Source organism: Nannobrachium achirus (genome assembly GCF_963921795.1).
Source record: "Nannobrachium achirus genome assembly, chromosome: 21".
NCBI lineage: Eukaryota > Metazoa > Chordata > Actinopteri > Myctophiformes > Myctophidae > Nannobrachium > Nannobrachium achirus.
The window spans coordinates 819,486-836,985 of NC_137828.1; the positions used below are offsets into that span (position 1 = coordinate 819,486).

At 43.0% G+C, this 17,500-nt stretch overlaps 1 protein-coding gene across 1 annotated transcript in view; it reads left to right on the forward strand.

Moving 5' to 3' along the window:
• Positions 1 to 17,500, forward strand: part of LOC308307202 (histone-lysine N-methyltransferase 2C-like) — a 173,709-nt gene that overhangs the window by 152,793 nt on the left and 3,416 nt on the right. The window contains exons 76-89 of the mRNA XM_080752373.1: positions 922 to 1,116; positions 1,943 to 2,076; positions 2,876 to 3,014; positions 3,378 to 3,434; positions 3,720 to 3,929; positions 5,387 to 5,565; positions 6,682 to 6,840; positions 8,422 to 8,534; positions 10,217 to 10,353; positions 11,119 to 11,246; positions 12,545 to 12,743; positions 13,740 to 13,856; positions 16,497 to 16,570; positions 17,058 to 17,166. Coding sequence (XP_080608499.1) covers positions 922 to 1,116; positions 1,943 to 2,076; positions 2,876 to 3,014; positions 3,378 to 3,434; positions 3,720 to 3,929; positions 5,387 to 5,565; positions 6,682 to 6,840; positions 8,422 to 8,534; positions 10,217 to 10,353; positions 11,119 to 11,246; positions 12,545 to 12,743; positions 13,740 to 13,856; positions 16,497 to 16,570; positions 17,058 to 17,166 — 1,950 coding nt within the window. The remainder of the gene's footprint in view (positions 1 to 921; positions 1,117 to 1,942; positions 2,077 to 2,875; positions 3,015 to 3,377; positions 3,435 to 3,719; positions 3,930 to 5,386; positions 5,566 to 6,681; positions 6,841 to 8,421; positions 8,535 to 10,216; positions 10,354 to 11,118; positions 11,247 to 12,544; positions 12,744 to 13,739; positions 13,857 to 16,496; positions 16,571 to 17,057; positions 17,167 to 17,500) is intronic.

The window sequence follows — 17,500 nt, forward strand, 5'->3', positions numbered from 1 at the left end:
CACCTTCACTCCAGAGGGCCACTATATTTACACCTTCACTCCAGAGGGCCACTATATTTCCACCTTCACTCCTGAGGGCCACTATATTTACACCTTCACTCCAGAGGGCCACTATATTTCCACCTTCACTCCAGAGGGCCACTATATTTCCACCTTCACTCCAGAGGACCACTATATTTCCACCTTCACTCCAGAGGGCCACTATATTTCCACCTTCACTCCAGAGGGCCACTATATTTCCACCTTCACTCCAGAGGGCCACTATATTTCCACCTTCACTCCAGAGGGCCACTATATTTCCACCTTCACTCCAGAAGGCCACTATATTTCCACCTTCACTCCAGAGGACCACATTTCATATTGCTACGTCCTACTTTACTTACTTTGTCATTCTAGTGTCTCATACAAAAGAAGCAAAAATAGCAGATCTGCAATGCGTTTTGAGCTTGTAGATCGGCTATTTTTGCTTCTTTTGAATTGGAATCCTGAATTATTTGTTTTATTTTTTAATTGGAATCCTGAAATGTACCATTTTGATTTAATTTCAAACACATTTAGTTATATACTCATGTTAACTTTATGAACCTAAATACAAACACATTGGACATACAAAATACATTTTAATACTACTATACTAGTCATTAAGCTACTAATATAGACTGATGGAATTAAAGCAGGTCATGTTTGGAATTGTAACAGCTGAAATCAGTAATATATCAGTATTCCGGTATTAACCTGTGGGCCGCATTAAGTGAAGGTGGGGGCCGCATGTGGCCCCCGGATGAAGAGGTGGAAGCTAGGGAGTGGTGATGACAGCAGCAGATTTGTGTTAAACGTGTGTGTGTGTGTGTGTGTGTGTGTGTGTGTGTGTGTGTGTGTGTGTGTGTGTGTGTGTGTGTGTGTGCGTGTGTGTGTGTTCAGGTTCAGAGGTCAGAGGTCGCAGCTCATCAGTACATGAACAACATGTCGTCCATCAGCGTCCACACCCTCCCTGGCCCCGCCCCCGGCCCCGCCCCTGACCCCGCCTCCTCTCCCCACCCCGCTTCCTCCCCCCCCTCCTTCCCCCCCGCCTCTGCTGTCACCATGGAGACCCCCGCCAAGACGGACAGCCTCAAGGTACACAGTCTACATGACCATATATGGTCATAGTCTATAGCAACCAGTAAGACATCCTAAGGGCCAAAAGCGACCTTGCCCCTGGACGGTCGTTTAAGTTGGACAAAATGTGGACAAAATATTTTCCCAAATATGGATATGACTGACATCATAGGGCTCTATTTTGATTGAATTGATTTGCTAGCTGCTAGCGATGAGACATTGAAATGGATTATACAAGACACCACGTTAACGTTATGATGCGGAGCCATTACCGTCGCCGATGTATACATGTACGACGCGCATGGACGCGCCTCGGGTGAGTTCTATTAACCCTATGATGGCACGCTATGTGTTAAGTAGCAGCTCTTATGCCTTAACTTAAAGGTCTGTCCATACTGTCTCTGACCACCAAACATTTCCTCTGAAAGGTTCGGTTCAACTACAAAATGACGTCATTCACATCTTCTGAAAAACATTACCCTGAATTAGAGTTTGGAAAGCTGCACTTTAGAAAGTCTGAACTCTCTGACGAAACGTTTGTGCTCAGAGACAACATGGACAGGCCTTTAAGTTAAGGCATAAGAGCTGCTACTTAAAGGGCCAGTTCACCTCTGGTACAACCAGATCTTATTGTATTGTTGTTTGGGACACAATCAACACAATCCTGAGTTATTTTTTGTGTATAATCTGTGTTTTGAGATATTTTAGTATTTCAGCTGTGCTAGTGATGCGTTTTGCATCATATGATGCAGCATGATGATGCAAAATATGTAAACATATGTTGATGCATTTTTGTACTGTTTTAAGCAGAGTTTTATTGATTGGTTTGTTAATTGATTGACAGATGACAGTGAAGTTGAAGCCCCGCCCCCGCACAGTGCCCGGAGGGGAGGAGTTAACTTCCTCGTCCCGCCTCCACGGGAAGAGGATGAAGTGTTCTCACTGGAGACGCTGGAACGTTAGCATCACACTGAACAGGTTAGCACGTTAGCATCACACTGTTAGCATCACCCTGTTAGCATCACACTGAACAGGTTAGCATCACACTGTTTAGAATCACATGTTAGCATCACCCTGGGGCCCCTCATAGGTAGACTCCTCCTCCTTGGCTCTGGGGCGTTGGTAAAAGAGGACTGGCAAAGCTTCTGGAATTCTGAAGGAGGCTTCCTTGGGCGTCACAGAATGGGACGCTCCGTAGGCCAATCAGATGCAGGACTCCCTCTTTCCCACTGCAGGGGGCAGCAGAGTGCCTTCCACCCACAGATATATAAAGCTAAAAACCTCCTCCTCCACCGCTGCAGTTCATTGGCACGACTGGTAAAACAACTGGCGGAAGTGCAGCGTATCGTGCGGAGTGTGGAAGGCACTCTGCTGCCCCCTGCAGTGGGAAAGAGGGAGTCCTGCATTTGATTGGCCTACGGAGCGTCCCATTCTGTGACGCCCAAGGAAGCCTCCTTCAGAATTCCAGAAGCTTTGCCAGTCCTCTTTTACCAACGCCCCAGAGCCAAGGAGGAGGAGTCTAGCTTTATATGTCCATCCTGTTAGCATCACCTTGAACAGGTTAGCATGTTAGCATTACACCACTGATTCATTCTGTGAGCTAGCTGGTTTCCTCTTGGTTACCCAGGGGGCAGGGTTAGCATGTTATCATTACACCACTGATTCATTCTGTGAGCTAGCTGGTTTCCTCTTGGTTACCCAGGGGGCAGGGTTAGCATGTTATCATTACACCACTGATTCATTCTGTGAGCTAGCTGGTTTCCTCTTGGTTACCCAGGGGGCATATCGTGGTGAACGAGGCCGTTTCCATGCCAACGGAGGAGGAAATAGACTCGTTGCTAAGGAAGTTGGGGGCGTGTCTACGACCGGAGCCACTGCCGAGAGACCAGCGACGATGTTGCTTCTGTCACCAGCAGGTAAAATATGTTGTTTAACACTTCGCCTGCCAAGCTCTCCTTGTCTGCCTAGAGACCAGCAGGTAAAATATGTTGTTTAACACTTCACCTGCCAAGCTCTCCTTGTCTGCCTAGAGACCAGCGGTGATGCTTCTGTCACCAGCAGGTAAAATATATGTTCTTTAAGGTAACATATATGTTCTTTAAGGTAACATATATGTTCTTTAAGGTAACATATATGTTCTTTAAGGTAACATATATGTTCTTTAAGGTAACATATATGTTCTTTAAGGTAAAATGCATGTTTTTTTAAGGTAAACGGCATGTCTTTTTAAGGTAAACTGCATGTTCTTTGAGGTAAAATGCTGCTTCTGTCACCAACAGGGAGACGGAGAGACGGACGGACCGGCCAGACTGCTGAACCTGGACCTGGATCTATGGGTTAGTACTGGTTTATACTGGTTTATACTGGTTTATACTGGTTTATACTGGTTAGTACTGGTTCATACTGGTATACTGGTTGGTTCATACTGGTTCATACTGGTTCATACTGGTCTCAAACCCTAAAGGACTTAAAGGCTACATCTTTAAAATACCTAGTAACTCTCTCTCTCTCTCTCTCTCTCTCTCTCTCTCTCTCTCTTTCTCTCTCTCTCTCTCTCTCTCTCTCTCCTCTCTCTCTTTCTCTCTCTCTCTCTCTCTCTCTCTCTCTCTCTCTCTCTCCAGGTTCACCTGAACTGTGCTCTGTGGTCGAGCGAGGTGTACGAGACTCAAGCAGGAGCGCTGATCAACGTGGAGCTGGCGTTAAGGCGGGGCTTATCGGTGCGCTGCGTCCAGTGTCAACGGACCGGCGCTACCAGCGGCTGTCAGAGACTGAGATGCACCAACACTTACCACTTCACATGCGCTTTACATGCACGGTGCATGTTCTTTAAGGTAAATATATATATATATGTTGTTTAATACTTACCACTTCACCTGCGCTTTACATGCACAGTGCATGTTCTTTAAGGTAAATATATGTTTAATACTTACCACTTCACCTGCGCTTTACATGCACGATGCATGTTCTTTAAGGTAAATATGTGTTCTTTACATGCAAATATATGTTCTTTACATGCACAGTGCATGTTCTTTAAGGTAAATATATATATATGTTGTTTAATACTTACCACGTCGTTGTTTACACGCACGGTGCATGTTCTTTAAGGTAAAATACATGTTCTATGTTCTTTAATACGTACCACTTCACATGTTCTTTACATGCACGATGCATGTTCTTTAAGGTAAACTACATGTTGTTTAATACTTACCACTTCACATGTGCTTTACACGCACGGTGCATGTTCTTTAACACTTCGCCAGCCAAAATAGAATGGTGGTTGGTAGATTAGCCGTGAAATTTCTGTTATTGTATTGTGATCTGAGACATAATATTATGTTTATAAACATGAGCCCGCCGCCCCTCCTTCTTGGACAGCGCCGTTGTTTTTTCTTTTTTTTTTCCCCAGGTCATTAGCTCACCGTGATTTTCTCGATCTCCGTTGGGATAAAGTGGTGGTTTTGGCCGAGCATCGATCTCCCCGTGCGTTTCGCGTGCGCGATCCGTTCACGTAAATGTCCCCTCAAATAATCCACGTGTGACTCAAGAGCAGAACTGAAAAGTGTCGCTAGCATAGCCCCTAGCATGGCTGCTGTAGAAGCACTAGGGTACAGACAGTAACCGAATGGGGGAATGTGCCTTGGAAAAGGAAAGGCCCATGACATCACTTCTGCTTCATGTCAGCCCAGCCATGAGCTATCGATGCACGAGTGGTGAAGGTTAGACGATCGCCGATTTTCGGATCAAAATCATTTATTCCGGTTTTAATGACAAAGTCCGGGAAAGTACGGCGCGGCTGAGACTCCTTGCTGGGATGTGCGATATACTACGGTTTTAACATTAAGGGGCTCCCCGTGGCTTAGGTAAAATACATGTTCTTTAAGGTAAAATACATGTTCTTTACATGCAAATATATGTTCTTTACACGCAAATATATGTTCTTTAAGGTAAATACATGCTCTTTACATGCAAATATATGTTCTTTACACGCACAGTGCATGTTCTTTAAGGTAAATACATGTTCTTTAATATGTATATCATATATATGTTTCTTTCAGGATAAAACCATGCTGTGTTCTGTTCATAAGACTATGTTATTAAATATAATAATATGTATATCATATGTCTTCCAGGATAAGACGATGCTATGTTCTCATCACAACCCTATGTTATTAAATATAATAATATGTATATCATATGTCTTCCAGGATAAAACCATGCTGTGTTCTCATCACAACCCTATGTTATTAAATATAATAATATGTATATCATATATATAAATGTCTTCCAGGATAAAACCATGCTGTGTTCTCATCACAAGCCCAGGACGTCTGGCTCCTCCTCCCCCTCCTCCCCGCCCCCCTCAGTGACCTCTGACCCCTATGACAGTGAGCTGCGTAGTTTCAGCGTGCTGCGCAGGGTGTTCGTCCAGCGCGACGAAGCACGACAGATCGCTGCCGTCGTACAACGGTAATATATATATATATATATATATATATATATATATATATACATAAATATACACTACACCTTACACTATCCTATTATCACACGACAGGTCGCTGCCGTCGTCCAACGGTACGTTATTATCACACCTAACTATACACTACACTTAACACTACACCTAAAGCCTCTATCAGAGTCCAGGGTGAAGAGCTATTCACCGCAAATTTTAGGTGATAAGCTATCCACCTAAAGTGAGAAAACAAGTGGAGGCCATCATAGTCAGTCACGGTGAAGTCCTATCACTGTGACTGACTGGTCTAGATCGACCAATCAGTGAACCCCGATCTGTCTGATAGTAAAAACACAGAGATGTGTCGGGGTTCACGGTGGAAAGCTCTTCACCGCGAGGAATGACGTAATGTTGTAGTTTTATGACTTAAAAAGACTACACCACGGTGGATAGCTTTTCACCGCAGTGCCTACTATGATAGGGGCTTTATAAAGACTACACCACGGTGGATAGCTTATCACCGTGGTGCCTACTATGATAGGGGCTTTATAAAGACTACACCACGGTGGATAGCTTATCACCGTGGTGCCTACTATGATAGGGGCTTTATAAAGACTACACCACGGTGGATAGCTTATCACCACGGTGCCTACTATGATAGGGGCTTAACACTCTCATCATTTAGATAGTCATCAGAGAAAAGAAAAGATGAGTGTTAAAATGTTTTAATTTACTGCTTTCTATTGTTTTAGTTATTTTAGCGATTTTGATTTGCATGCATGCCCCAGATGCAAGTGGCTAAATATGTCTTTTTAATCACAATAAGCCCATTCCCAAGATGCACCTCAATCTTTCATGGTCAGATGTGACTTATGGGGTTGGTGTAAACAGTAACAAAGAAATCGCCAGCTTATTGTGTCTAAAAAGACATCTTGTACGCAAGCCCCCACCCACTGAAAATAAAAAAATAATCGGATCGTGATTTTGGATTATTTTTTTATGAATTAAATGATTGGGTTTCTCGGGGCGTGGGCCAAATTCAAATATTCTTTTCCTCTGGATTCTTGGGTTGGGGCGGTAAATGAAGTTAATAATAATAACAATAATATTAATATTAATGTGATTGACAGGTCTGACAGGCGTCATACCTTCCGGGTGGGCAGTCTGTTGTTCCGTGCCGTCGGCAGGCTCCTCCCACACCAGCTGGCCTCCTTCCACAGCCAATCAGCTATCTACCCTGTGGGTTACCATGCCAACCGCATCTACTGGAGCATGCGCCATGGCAACAGGTGGGTTTACAGTTTACAGTTTGATAGGTCATTTAATTCAGTTTACAGTTTGATAGGTCATTTAATTCAGTTTACAGTTTAGGCATTTAGCAGACGCTTTTAATCCAAAGCGACTTACAATAAGCACATAAAACATCACAATAATAAACAAGATAATATGTCAGTACATCAACAACAATATAACAAATGCAAATGGATATCTATCTAGAAAAGAAAATAATCAGTCAAGAAAAAGGTTCTAAAAACCCTAAAACCAAATGCTAACTAGCTTCATGTATGGTCATTGAGTGTTCCAGTAGTGCTATGGGTTTAGGTGGAGTCTGAAAAGGTGAGTCTTCAGTCCACGGTGAAAGCTAGCGAGTGAGTCTGTTGTTCTAAGTGCAACAGGGAGTTTATTCCACAACTTGGGGGCCAGGAGGGCAAACTGTGGAGATGTTTTCATCTACTGCAGCATGTTGTCATGACAACAGGTGGGTTGATGTTGGAATTCACCCTTCGTTAGCCTTCTGGTTGGTCCCTGACTGACCAACCAGCAGGCTCTATTTGCCTTGTCCCGCCCTGGTTCCGCCTTTTTTATATAGCCCTTGTCTGTGCTTGTCTCTGCTCGCAGCAGCCAGGGAACGATGCTTATTGTACCACCAATCTCCTCCAACGAGCTGTTGTGTTTTACAAAGCTCAAAGCATCAAACTGTTTTACAAGTACAGTGCATCTAAGGCTGAGTTGAACTGTGCTTGAATTATTTTTCCATACAACAACTCTCTTCACCAAAAAATAGCCGATCTACAAGCTCACTACGCATCTTGTGGTGAGCTTGTAGATCGGCTATTTTTTGAGTAGTTGAGTAGCCCTGCTCTAGGAGGTATAAGTACATATATCTCTGTCTAGGAGGTGTAAATACATGTGCTCCATTGAAGAACATGAACAGTATAATTACATATATCTCTGCTGCCTCTTGTGTTCAGGAGGTGTAAGTACACCTGCTCCATTGAAGAACATGAACAGTATAATTACATATATCTCTGCTGCCTCTTGTGTCCAGGAGGTGTAAGTACACCTGCTCCAGTGAAGAACATGAACAGTATAATTACATATATCTCTGCTGCCTCTTGTGTCCAGGAGGTGTAAGTACACCTGCTCCATTGAAGAACATGAACAGTATAATTACATATATCTCTGCTGCCTCTTGTGTCCAGGAGGTGTAAGTACACCTGCTCCAGTGAAGAACATGAACAGTATAATTACATATATCTCTGCTGCCTCTTGTGTCCAGGAGGTGTAAGTACACCTGCTCCAGTGAAGAACATGAACAGTATAATTACATATATCTCTGCTGCCTCTTGTGTCCAGGAGGTGTAAGTACACCTGCTCCAGTGAAGAACATGAACAGTATAATTACATATATCTCTGCTGCCTCTTGTGTCTAGGAGGTGTAAGTACACCTGCTCCATTGAAGAACATGAACAGTATAATTACATATATCTCTGCTGCCTCTTGTGTTCAGGAGGTGTAAGTACACCTGCTCCATTGAAGAACATTAACAGTATAAGTACATATTTATCTCTGCTGCCTCTTGTGTTCAGGAGGTGTAAGTACACCTGCTCCATTGAAGAACAGGAAGGCCGTCCTCTCTTCAAGATCAAAGTTGTGGAGAAAGGTCACGATGATGTCACACTCAGTGGCCCCACCCCCAAAGGTATGACATCACAACGTTTAGCTCCTCCTGTGGGAGGCGTCGCATAGGACAACCCTCTCTCTCCAGTGAGTCAATTAGGTTGTTACAGAGCAGTGTTTACAGTTTACAGTTTACAGTTTAGCCGACGCTTTTAATCCAAAGCGACTTACAATAAGCAAATAAACATCACAATAATAAACAAGATTAAGTGTCAGTACATCAACAGCAATATAACAAATGTAAATGAATATCTATCTAGAAAAAAAAACTATATAATCCGTAAAAAAAAAATATATTTTGAAGCTAGGGAGTGAGTCTGTAGTTCTTTTAATAATAATAATAATAATAATAATAAGTTTTATTTATAACGCACTTTACATTTGAAGCAAATCTCAAAGTGCTACATTAAAATCGAAAAACATTAAGAAAACAACTAAGAATTAAAACAACTTTTGATTGAAGATTGAAGACTTTATTAGAAGTTTGCATAGGAAAAGGTACAGTTTCATGACGGTACAGTTCACTGGTACAAGGTCTACTAAAAGGAGATCCACGAAAAGACTAAGCTTATTTCCACAGGAAACCATTAACCATTAACCATTCTAATGGAAGCTAGGGAGTGAGACTGTAGTTCTAATGGAAGCTAGGGAGTGAGACTGTAGTTCTAAGTGCGACAGGGAGTTTATTCCACAGTTGGGAGGAGAAGAGTCTAGGACGAGTGGATTTTTGTCCTGGGGTTTTCAGCGAGGGTTCTGTCAGCATCCCTGTGTTGCCTGATCTAAGTGCATGGGTGGGGGTGTAGGGGTTGATCAGGTTTTGGAGGTATGGAGGAGCCATACCTTTGGCTGCTTTGAAGGTCAGCATCAGTGTTTTGTATTCAGTGCGGGCCGCAACCGGGAGCCAGTGGAGGGAGCGGAGAAGGGGAGAGACATGTGAGACCTTAGGCTGGTTTGAGACCAGTCGTACCGCGGCATTTTGGATCAGTTGAAGAGGTTTAAGTGCACATGCTGGGAGACCAGTGAGGAGAGAGTTTTGATATGACAGATGTCTGGATGAGGAGCTGGGCTGACTCCTGGGTGAGGAAGGTCTGATTCTACGGATGTTATAGAGTGTGAACCTACAGGACCGGGAGACTGATGCAATGTGTGGCTTGAATGATAGCTGGCTGTCCAGGACCACACCAAGGTTTCTAGCAGTAGGAACCGAAGTCACCAATGCCTTATCTATGGAAATAGTGAGATCTTGCATGGGGCAAGATTTAGCTGGGAAGAAGAGTAGCTCCGTCTTGTCCGGGTTCAGCTTGAGGTGGTGGGCTGACATCCACTGTGAGATGTCGGCCAGACATGCAGCGATGCGTTGACAGCACCAAGGGATTTAGTGTACAGGGAGAAAAGGAGAGGGCCAAGTACAGATCCCTCTCCTCTCTAGTTGTATAGCACATAGACTAACCCTCTCCTCTCCTCTCCTCTCTAGTTGTATAGGACATGCACTAACCCTCTCCTCTCCTCTCCTCTCTAGTTGTATAGGACATGCACTAACCCTCTCCTCTCCTCTCCTCTCCTCTCTAGTTGTATAGCACATAGACTAACCCTCTCCTCTCCTCTCCTCTCTAGTTGTATAGCACATAGACTAACCCTCTCCTCTCCTCTCCTCTCTAGTTGTATAGGACATACACTAACCCTCTCCTCTCCTCTCCTCTCCAGCTGTGTGGGACCAGATCTTAGCAGCAGTGTCAGAGTTGCGTAACGACCTGCAGACTCTCAAACTGTTTCCAGTTTACCTGAAAGGTGAAGATCTGTTTGGACTGACGGCCTCCCCTGTGACCCGCATCATAGAGTCTGTAAGTACCCTAACCTTAACCTTAACCTTAACCCACACACACTATACACACTATAGTTTATCTGATCTGTTTGGACTGACGGCTTCACCGGTGACCAGGATTAAAGAGTCTGTAAGTACACACACACACACACACACACACACACACACACACACACACACACACACACACACACACACACACATTCCTCCCAGCAGAAACAGCATTCTTGAGTCAACAAAAGGTCTTGTAAATCCAAAACAGTTTTCTGAAAAACATATGCTATCAGTGGTTCCAACTGTGTCATGTCGAGGACCCCTAAAAAGATATGTTTGGCCGCAGAGCCCATCTCAATATGTTTTTTTTTCTTCTGGGGACCCCCGGCCCAGAAGCAAAGATTTTGGTTACAAATGTTGCCTCATGCTAGATGCAGAATAGATATGCCTCATGCTAGATGCAGAATAGATATGCCTCATGCTAGATGCAGCATAGATATGCCTCATGCTAGATGCAGAATAGATATGCCTCATGCTAGATGCAGAATAGATAGTAGATACACCATAAAAATGCTAATATACAGCATATGATTTGTGAAAGTGACAAATGGCCTTCACAGTTAGGTCAGGTGTGTTCATATGCTAATGGTGATGCGATTTCAGATCAATTGCTCCAGCCACTGAGGAGAAAAGCTGTGACAGACACTCAGACAGACACTCAGACAGACATTTGGATAATTATATGTTTGATATGACATTATATAACTTGTATCCATATGTGTGCTTCCAGCTTCCAGGTGTGGAGTCATGTGACCGCTACACGTTTCGTTTTGGTCGCAACCCTCTGATGGAATGGCCTTTAGCCTTTAACCCTACTGGAGCTGCAAGGACCGAGCCTAAACCATATGTCAACAAGAGGTATTAATAATGTATTATTAAACCTAAACCTAAACCTTATGTCAACAAGAGGTATTAATACTCTATTATTAAACCTGAACCTAAACCTTATGTCAACAAGAGATATTATTACTCTATTATTAACCAATTTGCTGCCAATCCCGAAAATCCCGTTGTACCTCCCTGCCATGCCCGTAGATCCCGGAAATTAAAAAAAAAAAAATTGACCCCAAAAAATGTAGTAGGCATGATAGCAATCGCGAAATTGCATGTTTAACCCCCATAGCAACCCCATCTTTTAAACATGGCAGCCATCTTTGTTTACAATTTAGGAAAACATAATGACTGTTATCTCATGAATGCCTGAACGGATTTCCATTCGGATTTTTTTGTTTGAAAGCTGTGAGCAATGTGGACACACGTTGTGCATGATCTAGGCATGGGTGTGCATGATCCGTGCACTATGAATTACATGGAAGTCTATGGAAGCATGATCCGTGCACTATGAATTACATGGAAGTCTATGGAAGCATGATCCGTGCACTATGAATTACATGGAAGTCTATGGAGACGAATGGCATCTGAGAGTACGAAGGTATTGTTAAATGGCAGCGGATGAGTTAAACCTGAACCTAAACCTTATGTCAACAAGAGGTATTATTACTCTATTACTACTGATGGAATGGCCTTTAGCGCAGTGTTTCTCAATCTTTTTTGGCTTGAGTTCCCCCTTTCCCTGATTTTTGAATCCAAGTACCCCCTGTACCCGACAACGTTTTCCTTATAAAACTGCAATTAAAACCATAACTAGTGGTTGATATAAATACTCTAAAAGAGCTTTGAAATCAGCGTTACGGGAGCTGTTTTTACTGTACACACCCGCGCGACCCCTCATCAGCTTACAGTCATCAAACAAGGTAAAAGAACGAGCGTTCGTGTGGGCTTTGCGCCGCGTTCAGAATTGGGACGAGCGTTAACGACCGAAGCAGTAAAAGATTTAACCTGGATAGAATGGATACTGTTATTTAAATAAAATAAAATAACCTGAAGGGACAACACAAGAAAAATATTTCATTTTATTTTTCCTTAATGCATTGCCGAAAGATCGGATTGGGAAGGATCAAAAATATGTGATCGGGACATCTCTAGTTTTAATCATTATTTAACCCTTTCAGACCTAGTTTTGATCATTATTTAACCCTTACAGACAGAGTTTTAATCATTCTGTTATTTAACCCTTACAGACAGAGTTTTAATCATTCTGTTATTTAACCCTTACAGACAGAGTTTTAATTATTATTTTATTTAACCCCTTACAGGCCGTGCCTGACCGCCGTGGCCCCCAGGTGCCAGGGGTCGGTGGGGTCAATCGTAGGGGTCGTTCCAGGGGTCATCGCTCTGTTGCCGGGCGACTGGATGTCCGGAGGTCACCAAGGTCGTCACTCCAAGTCCTCTCAGTACCGAAGAATGACCAACGAGTGGAAGAGCAACGTTTACCTGGCGAGGTCCAGGATACAGGTAATAACACTACCTAATACCTAACGTACCTAATACTACCTAATACTACCTAATACCTAATATATAATAATACCTAATACCTAACACTACTAATACTGAAGAATGACCAACGAGTGGAAGAGTAACGTTTACCTGGCACACTAGGCATTTTTGGGGCCGGCAACATTGGCCGGCAGGATTATATTATCAATTAATTTATCGGCCATATTATAATGAACGTCACATATGTGTTTGCAGATGAGATACTGTGTGTGCCATGTGCATGGTGCACCCTAACCCTAACCCTAACCCTAGATACTGTGTGTGCCATGTGCACGGTGCACCCTAACCCTAACCCTAACCCTAACCCTAGATACTGTATGTGCCATGTGCACGGTGCACCCTAACCCTAACCCTAACCCTAACCCTAACCCTAGATACTGTGTGTGCCATGTGCACGGTGCACCCTAACCCTAACCCTAGATACTGTATGTGCCATGTGCATGGTGACCCAACTGATAATTACACCATTTTATGTTAGCGCTGGGCTTCTTTACTCTTTATCACAGATACAATTGCAATCTGTTCCCGAGTTAACAAAATGATAGCCTAACTATCTACTTATGTAGAGGTATCGCTTGCCATAAAAGAAGGCTAAAGTGGGCGCAACTCAAGCAAACCGGTTGCGCGCCCTGCCACACAGTGGCCTACAAATTAATAAGTTAATCGTATATGATTTTGGCTTCACGTCTCCTTAAACCTTAATATGCAAACATACAACCTTTGTTTTGTTTTGTTTTGTTAATGTTATGTTGGCGCAAGGAAGGTTGACTTGCCTCTGTTGCTTTGACCACCACAATGGCATCACATCCATGCGATCAGAAAGTCATGTGCGTGCTTGTATGATATCCATGTGATTCCACAGAGATATTTATATATTTCAGGGTCTATGTCTGTATTACATATGTATATATAACATATATTTATATATAACATATATATATATATATATTTCAGGGTCTAGGTCTGTACGCTGCCAGAGACATTGAGAAACACACCATGGTCATTGAGTACATCGGCGCCATCATCAGGAGCGAAGTGGCAAACAGGAAGGAACGCCTCTATGAGTCCCAGGTACACACACACACACACACACACACACACACACACACACACACACACTCTGTGATGGCTCGTAGGAGCGGCTGGTATTTAATGACAAAGGTTTCCTCTTAGCTAGAATCAAAGGTACAGTCAGGCCACTTCAAGAATGGAAACTGATTTGTCTCCATTGACAACAACAACATCTGGTGTGTTATATATTGTATTCATACGTATCAGTGACGTCACTGGACTCCGCCTAACCTAGGAATGTCGCTCCAGTTCCATTCATTGACTATAGTAAGCGGCTGGGCCATTGAGAAAGTGTTACCCTTTTAGAGATGTAAATTTAATTGGGCTCAAGTCGCAACAACAGAGACAATAACACACTGAACAAAGTCCACTCTGCTTTCCTCCTACGTGTAGGATATCCTCTGTTCCAAATAAATAAAGTCCATAATGTAGTAAGTAAACAGCTTCCAAACACAATATGTGATGATCATTGTGTTGTTTAAATCCAGCACGGCTGGATTAAGAATTGATTATGTTCCACATTTTCAACCGTTTTTATTTTATTTGTGACACTTGCTTTGGCAAGGATCATCCTGGTGAAATATCTGACAGTGTGTGATCAATCTCATAGTGTGAAAACCACAACAATATTATTGTGACAGACGATTTCAAGAAAGAAAGTCACTTGTTTAGTGTGAAATAATCTAACGACCTGATGACTCACCGCGTCGCCGACCACGCAACATCGTACAGTGTGTTAACACTGTACTACACAACTAACACAACACTAAACACTCGCAAAATAATGCTCCGGAGTTATCTCCTCGTCTATTAGAACACCGATCGTACAACAACTGTCCGGCATGTGGCAAAGTCGCTTTGCAATCCTTTTTGGAGGGCAGTGAAACGCTTCTGTCGGGTTGCAGACTGGAGGTCTGTGCTAGATCACGTGGTTTTCTGCCCGACACAAGTAAACCAGGGGGCGTTCCCACAGCGTCGTGACGACAGCTGACAAGTATGAATATATTATATATAAATTATATATTTTATATATATTATATGTGTTAGCAGAGAGATGTGCAAAGATATCAGGATTTTCATTACAGAGATGAAACATGGAGGTTTTGACACAGGAATGTTTGAGTCTCACAGACGGTGCAAAATGTTTAGATGTCCTTTGTTATGAGATCAACTATTCTGTGGTGGCGTTTTAAGGGCCCCACCATGCTTTTATAAATATATACTGTATGTTAAATAAATATTGGTCCATAATACGGTTTCATAAAGGGTTTAGCATAAACAACCACTCGGATATTTAAATGTCATGTTCTGTCTGTCTTTAATTAGCCAGTAGCTATGCCCCTCCCCTAAAAGCTTTTGTCCAATGCTAGCTTAGCAACCGGCAGCTTTCCAAGGCTGTTGCCAAGGCAAACCTTGGCAAGCAGGAAGTTATTCTAAGCTAGCATTGGACAAAAGCTTTTTGGGAGGGGCATAGCTACTGGCTAATTCCAAGCCGTTTCAGATGCAATACCAAAATGCCCTTTGTTGGCAACGGGGGCGCTGTCTTTGGGCTAAAATTGGAACGATACAGAGAAGATTAGCATGGTACCATGATGAGAACCATGTAGAGTCAATCCAATTCAAGCCCATTTCAGTACCACTTTACCTCATGGTTCCACCTCATATATACATTATTGTCTCAATGGAAGCCTCCCAGAAAGTACCGCCCCCTTCTCTAAGGGGCCCAATAGGAAATGAGCCCCTTTGTGACATAAAGAAGGGCCCGATTTCAAAAGAGTACCGTTCAGACACGCCCATTCAGAAAATCACTGAAACGAAGGGCAAGGCTTAGAGACCAAAAAACAAGAAGAATTTAGAAATTCATCGTGGGGCCCCTTTAAAATGAAAGAACCAAATGGAACCTTGGGGGGTCCATTTGGTTCTGCTTATTGCTTCTCAAAGTGTTTAACACTCCTCTGCTATTTCTGCATAGTTCTGTGTCATTTACACTAATCTCCTCTTCTGGGGGTCCCTGGCTCTAAACCTTTTCAGATGGGGGTCCCTGGCTCTAAAACATTTCAGATGGGGGTCCCTGGCTCTAAAACATTTCAGATGGGGGTCCCTGGCTCTAAACCTTTTCAGATGGGGGTCCCTGGAACTAAAACATTTCAGATGGGGGTCCTTGGCATGAAAATGTTTGAGGTTAAATGTGTGTTAACATAGATGACTTTTTGTGGTCACTAACCCTAACCCTAACCCTAACCCTGGTCTGATTGGCTTAAAACAGTGGTAAATCAGTCAACAACCTTGAGTTGGCCCCTGGACCCCGCCCACTGTTGTGTTGCAGTTGATTGTAACTAAATAGCCTTGCAAGTTACAACTGTGTTTTCTTTCATTTATATGGTAGAAGTGGTAGAAAAGCAATTTACCATGAGAGGGTCGTGGGTTGTTGGCTGATTTACCACAGTTTCAGGGTTGTTTGCCACGACCCTGAAACAGTTGTAAATCAGCCAACAACCCACTCCCTCTCATGGTAAATGGCTTACATATGCACTAATGCACATGCTGTGTGTGTGTGTGTGTGTGTGTGTGTGTGTGTGTGTGTGTGTGTGTGTGTGTGTGTGTGTGTGTGTGTGTGTGTGTGTGTGTGTGTGTGTGTAGAATCGAGGAGTCTACATGTTCCGTATCGACAATGAGTTCGTCATCGACGCAACGATCACTGGAGGACCAGCAAGGTACCTCTCCTCTCCTCTCCTCTCCTCTCCTCTCCTCTCCTCTCCTGCAATGGATTCAGAATGATGAAGAACCCTAGTTTGACCCCTCACATGCTACTTAAAGCATATATTTGTTATTTATTTTTTTAATAGTTCTAGTGGAGTCAATGGGACAGTGAATATACAAATGGCCATACATTTATTTTCGTGATGTTTCCAGCAGAGCAGGCCTCTCATTCTGTGGACCTTAATGACCAAACTAATAGATAAAACACAAATAAAATGTGCAGCAGAACATCACAGGTTCAACCCTATTCCTTGAGCTTTTGGGCTCGTGGGTCCCTGACTATAGTGACATAATGATATATAATAATGATATAATGACATCATTAATCCATGTTCAGAGATATATAAACCACTGCTGCTCTCCAAACTGCATCACGGAGGTTGTGACTGTAGAGAAGTGATATAGTGACATCATAATGATATAATGACATCATATTCACAGATATATAAACCACTGCTGCTCTCCAAACTGCATCACTGAGGTTGTGACGGTGGAGAAGGAACAGAAGATCATCATCAGCTCCCGACGGCGCATCCAGAGAGGAGAAGAGGTGAATATGTTCTATAGATCTGTTCATTATCTGTCATTTATTTTTGAAGCGGTGAAAGCCGCTTCCAAGGTGTGGCTTTGTGTGTCCCGTACATGTCCATATATGGTCATTCCAGTCCAGAATGAACAGGCTTTGTCTGTCCCGTACATCATGTCCTGTGCATGCAGGATTGAGGATTGGTCAAGCTTCACATGACAATTTGGCCCTCCAGACACAATCATTCATTCATTCAGAATTCATAAAAATATAGAACTAAAGCACATAGAAAGTATAGATCTAGAACACAGAATGTATAGATCTAGAACACAGATTTCATAGCTCTAGAACACATAGA